Source organism: Hemicordylus capensis, chromosome 13, assembly GCF_027244095.1.
Source record: "Hemicordylus capensis ecotype Gifberg chromosome 13, rHemCap1.1.pri, whole genome shotgun sequence".
Taxonomy (NCBI): Eukaryota; Metazoa; Chordata; class Lepidosauria; order Squamata; family Cordylidae; genus Hemicordylus; species Hemicordylus capensis.
Window position 1 is genome coordinate 22,474,045 of NC_069669.1, and position 6,000 is coordinate 22,480,044.

Here is a 6,000-nt window from a genome sequence, read left to right on the forward strand (position 1 = left end):
AGTTGAAGGCATCTGAATGTGGATTGGGGCCTGTAAAACCTAGAGGAGCCTTATGCCAGCAAAAAGCCAAGGGCAAAAGGGATCCTGACCAGCATTGCCTGTAACAGGGATTCCCAGATGTTGTTGACTACAACTCCCATCATCCCCAGCCAAAGGCAGCTGGGGATGATGGAAGTTGTAGTCAGCAACGTCTGGGAATCCCTGTTACAGGGACTCTTCTATGATGAAATGAGGATGTCCCCAAAGAGGTATTGACACAGCTGCTTGAACAATCTTCAACACCTGGATGCCCGGGTGGTGGAAGCAGCCAAAAGTGTCTTTTTAGAAGCTTCAGTTGGTATGGCAGCTCAATTCCAGATGTGTTTGATCCTCTAAAGGCACAAATGCCCAGGAGGCCTTAAAGCTCAGCATCTTCCATATGTACCTTAAGAGCTTCCTTGGTCCTTACCCTGGGTTCCGAAGTATGGTGGATGGTGACCTGGAACAGAGCCTTTTCTGCAGCGGCACCAAAGCTTGGACACAGCACCACCTGCTGGGGCGTGGTGGGAAGTTTCATTCTGCTTCCTTGCCCCAGTTTATGGCCATCCTATCCTGGGGACCCTTGGGGGCTCCGTGCTTGTGTTTTGCAGACTGCTTGAGTTTCTTACTGTTGGTTTGTTGTACAGCATTGCATGTTATGCATCTTTTCATTCTGCATTTTTCAAGCCAACTTGTAGCTGAGCATTCATATTTTATAAAAGCTTAACCATGCCTGACTTGGCCAGCAGGGTCTTGCTGAGTGCTAGAAACTAACGTGAGCTCCAGGAAAAGCTCCTGAGAACTTGGCCAGGGCAGGAGCACAGTTCCTTATCTCCACATTCTTTCGTGCCTGCCTGCGTGCCTTGTGTTGGGTCATGGCCAAAATATTTTGAATCCCCCCCCCCGCCCCCCGGTGGGGGGGACGCTCCATTTGCAACCAGAATAAACTATGTAATAATAAAAGTTTACATGGCTTGCTGGATCTGTCCAGTTCAGCATCTGAAGTGGTCAGTTCTGGCTGTACTCGCTTGAGGCACAAGATAAAAATGACCGTGTGGGAATTCCTGCAGACCTGGAGGCAGGAGGAGAAGCAGGGAGGGGCCTCTGGAAAACTCTGCCTTGCAGGACGACCAACCTAAGCAGGCAGGGAAACCGAGATTATTAAGAGTTCGGAGGCAGCAGATGGGACAGAACCACTTTTTACCCAGGCTTTTATAGGATTATCTCTACTGCTGCTGCTTTGTATTTTGTAGTTTTTATGCTTGGATTTTAAATCTTTTTAATCAGATTTGTTTTATATTTTAGCCTACTAGTTTAATTGCGTCATTTTTATAGTCTTGTGTTTAATTTTTGTGTGAACCGCCTTGGGATTGTTTTACTCAAAGGCAGTATACAAATCTAACAATGAATAATAAACAAAACCACATTTCTTTCCTTGAGGTGGGGTGGGGGAGGTCACATTTGGGGGGAAACACCCGCCTACCTGGTTTGAGCCCAGCCTGCTCACTTCCTCTGTGCTTGGATTTTCCTGGCAGGGAGCATTCAGGAAGAGGGCTCCCTGCCGGCATCGGGAAGCGGCCTCGCCCTGCGTCAGGCCGTGGGTCTTCTCGACACTGACTGGCAGCAGGGCCCCCCACCCTCTCCCCAGCCCTGCCTGGAGATGCTGCCAGAGAGCGAAGCGGGGCCCTTCTGTGGGCAAGCCTGCCTGCAGGGCCCCTCCGTGCAGCCTCCGGCGGGACAGGCCATCCTGCCGCCTTGGTGCCCCTGCATTGGCAGACTGGGCCTGGCGGGACTCCTGCTTTCCGCTTTTCCGTGTCCAACTGCCAGGGGAACCGCCTCGGCACTCCAGCGGCTGTGGGACAAGGATCGCCCCCCAGCCAGCCAGCCCTCCTGGGTTGCAAACTGGTGGGCCTTGTCCTTCCTCTACAGCTGGAGCGCCAAGCTTGCCTGCTCCTCACATGCCGCAGAAGTAAAATGCTGGCCCACCAAGCCACGCCGGGCGGTGGCAATCCTTGCCTCAGCTCTCCAGCTCTGTGTCTGGTGCTCTGACTGCTCCCTCCCGCCGTGTTTCTGAGAAACCATTAAACACACCACTTCCTCTGCTGCCTCCAGCCGAGGAGGTCTCTGCTTGGGTTAGCCTTCCCACGTGGTGCTCCCAGGCAGGACTGCTGGAAATGTGTGACTAGCCGTAAGAGCTCCGGACGGAGAACCCTGCCCAGTGCTTTTAGTCCTGCTTCGCTCCTAGGAGACCCCCACAGATTTACCTCGTAAATATTGTGTTATTTCAAATCGTATTCTCTTTCTATGTTCTTTTTGTGGCAATCTATCTGTCCGTTCTTCCTCCAATCTCTGCTTTAAAAAACCAAACCAAACCTTCCTTCTCCGATCTCCCCCTCTAAAGTCTTCAATCCTTTCCCCCGCTATATGTCTATGGAGCGCTGTCAGGCTATGAGACATATCTTCGTGCTGAGGGGGAGGGCGTTTAATTTGAAACTTGAAAAATGTGTCATTTTAAATGTGGTTTGGGCCTGGTCTTTTAACTGGTTCTGTTTTATTCATGGTGTGAGCCACCCCGAGCAGTTGTGTACTGGAGGAGCAGGGAATGAATATTGTTAATGATCCTAGGGTTAGGCTCCGAAGCCCTTGGGCCTTACGCTGGACAGCTCTGACCTAACACAACTGGCTGCTTTTTTCTTTTCTTTTTTAACTTCCTGCTAGGACGGAATTCTTTGAGGGCTGCAAAGCAATGAACGCGGACAGCATTGATGGGATTTGTGCCCAGTTCCCCAGCCTCCTAAACGAAGCCAAACAAGAAGACAAGTTCAAGGATCTGTACCGTTTCACCTTCCAGTTTGGCCTGGACTCCGAAGAGGGACAGCGGTCGCTACATCGGGAAATAGCCATTGCCCTTTGGAAACTAGTCTTCACCCAGAACAAGCCCCCTATCTTGGACCAGTGGTTACACTTCTTGAACGAGAACCCCTCAGGAATCAAGGGAATCTCCCGGGACACGTGGAACATGTTCCTCAACTTTACTCAGGTCATTGGGCCAGACCTTAGCAACTACAGCGAGGACGAAGCCTGGCCTAGTCTCTTCGACACCTTTGTGGAATGGGAAATGGAGCAGCGGAAGAAAGAGGAGGAAGCCAAAGGGGTTGCGGCTTCACAGACAGAGAGCCTGTGTCCAGATCACCACACTTAACACCATTTCTTGCAGCAGCAACAGCTTAACCCTTCATGACTTGTAAGCTCTGGACTCCTGGGATTTAGACGCTCCAGATTTTTCTACTTTACACCTTTCTCTGCCTTGTATTTGAAAGGGCTCTAAAATGCTGTATCCATATTTTAGGCACTTTCTTTAAATTTTGGATTACTCCTGTTTGTTGTTTTTCCTACAATGTTTGACCCTGGCTGCAAATTTAAATCTTCTTTGTTGTTGTTTTTAAAAAGTTGGTCTCAGATTTGGTATAATTACAGCTTGCAATGGGTTGCACAACTTTAAAAAACAATTTTTTTGGTGAGGTTAAATTAAAATTGCTAAATTATACCGTGCCAGATTTGAAGTTCTGCAAATTTGCATTTTTTTTCTTTCAGGGCAAGTCTATACCGTGTGTAGTGCTGTTTACATTGTTGATTTTTTAAAAAGTTTTTGTGATAATTTTAAGATTTATACCATGATTATAACAGTGTTAACTGTTAACTACAAATGCATTTAATTCCAAGGTAAAAAGACTGAAAGCCAATGAAAGCAGCATCTTTTTTGCGGGGGGTGGGGTAGCATGGCTAGCTTATTTTTAGGGATGTGCTCAATGTCAAGCCAGTTTGACGGTCTGGGGTTGAACCGAAAGAGTCTGACCTGGACCAAACACCCCCAACTGTTTGGGGGTTCGCGGACTTACCCTCTCCAGGGGGAGCTGTTGGAGGTGGTGCCGTGTCCGTGGAGGTCCCTGCCCACCACACCCGCCAGCCTTCCTTGCTCTTCGGCCCGTTTGGGCCTTCCCCACTGGTGTGGTGGCCATTTTGGAGGCCGCCACGCCTGCACAATTGGCCTCTGCATGGCCTTGGTCACGCAGAAGCCTATTGCAGCCGCTGCACTGGAGGGGGAAGGCCCGAACGGGCTGCAAGGAAGGCTGGCAGGGGGAGGGGGAACTTCCGTGGACCCCCGCTCCGCCTCCAACTTCTCCCCCAGAGGGGGCAAGTGACATACATACAAAAAAATTATTTTAAAAAGGTGGGGGGAGTCCGTGAACCCCTCCCCCCTGGACCGGGGTTGAGCGGGTGCCAGACTGATCTGGCCCGGTCTGGTTCAAGTCCGGTCTAGGCTCGAACCGAGCCAGCTGGTTCAGGGCACATCCCTACTTATTTTAAGTTGGTCCCGGGTTTTTCTTGTTAAAATTTGGGTTGTGTTTTGTTAGACTACACTGTCCCTACCAGTCAGCTGAGCATTAGTAACCTTTTGGGGGCATTGGCCATGAGACGAGAGGCTTTGTGGGGGAGGGCTCTTTCTTCCTTGCCCTCAAAACATCTGCCATGATCTGGGGATGCTTTTGCCCACTTCCAGTGGGGCAATTCCATGGGTGACAGAATCTGGCACGTTACACCCCAACAAAAACAGCAACACAACTTTAGCCATATGCAGATCTTCAAGTTGATATTACATATACCCACTAGCAAGAGAATGTCTCTTACTGTGTAGCCATATTTTTACAACCTCCTTAGTGTGAAATAGATCGGTAATGGAATTGGAAGCAATGTCCAAAAATCCTGATTCCGTTTCTGATGTGTTTTATACGTTTCAGGCACTCTCTCTAATATTCAAGGGGTTTGTAAAAATACATTCTCTTGCCAGTGGTTATATAGAATATCAACCTGCAAAATTGCTCATGGTTACAGATAATGAAAAAGTGGTAACACGCTTGCTTCCGTTAGCTTGTGTCCGGAATTGCTCAACAGCAGGCTCCATTCTGTTGAACAAGATGCCCAGCATGCACTGCAAGAAGGTGGGTCTTTTCCCTTAAAGTGGGCGGTCTTACAGGGATGATAGTGGTGCAAGTCACTCAGTGGGGGTGGGGGATCCTACTTTAATTTTAAATATTTGACTCTTGTGTTTAAAAAAAAGGGGGGGGGTTGACGGTTGGGAAGTGCATTACATCTGTGTCAAAACTCTTCTAATGTGTTTGTTCCTTGGAAACCTCTCAATTGCTAAATCAGACCACTGCCCCCCGCCCCCCTGCCAGCACAAGGAAATCTGCACCTGATGAGTGCAATTGCCATGGTTCCTTTAGCAACTCCCAAAACAATCAGATTCAGCTTTTGTTGCAGGAAATGCAGTGCTGGGAAAAGCCGCACCTCTTGAATTTCTGCTTGCTGTGTTGCTGTTCAGTGTCTGTTGGGGGAGGGGGAATGTGGAAACCACACTTGGAATTATCTTGACAGTGACACTGTGCATCCCATGTTGGGATGACTTAACGATGTTTCAATAGGACTGAATTGATTGTTTAAATTTTACCTGTATTTGGGACACTCTCTCTCTTTGCCTGCTTGGAATTGTTGTTACCTAAAGGGAGTTTTATTAACAGGGGCTGAATTGTTTTGTTATTGATGCATCTTTTTTAAAACAACAAATTGTCAATGTTTTAAAACTGGGTAAAAGGGATAATTGCTGAGGCTTTCGTCTGGAAAAAAGCTTGACCTCCATATTGCCGTATCTTTATTTTTTTTAAAAGTATAAAACTTTTTATTTTCAGTCGCTGAACAAAGGCTCAAAGCAGATTTCATTTCATTTTGGGCTCTGCTTCTGTTAGGAGCTAGAAGCAGCTTGAAATTTGTGGCGATAGCCAATTCTTCCTCTGGACCTACAGAATTTTGGCCCTCTTGCAGATGTTGGACTACAACTCCCGTTATCCATGACTGTTGGCCACTGGTTGGGGATGATGGTAGTTGCAATCCAGAAACAGCTGGAGGGCTGCAGTTGTGCAGCCC

General features: G+C 48.3%; 1 protein-coding gene across 4 annotated transcripts in view; it reads left to right on the forward strand.

The window, feature by feature from the left end:
• Positions 1-5,777, forward strand: part of DCUN1D3 (defective in cullin neddylation 1 domain containing 3) — a 31,555-nt gene extending 25,778 nt beyond the window's left edge. For all 4 annotated transcript variants that reach the window (XM_053276400.1, XM_053276398.1, XM_053276399.1 and 1 more), the window contains one exon: positions 2,737-5,777. In XM_053276400.1, coding sequence (XP_053132375.1) covers positions 2,737-3,220 — 484 coding nt within the window. In that variant the 3' untranslated portion in view covers positions 3,221-5,777. The remainder of the gene's footprint in view (positions 1-2,736) is intronic.
• The last annotated feature ends 223 nt before the right edge of the window (positions 5,778-6,000 follow it).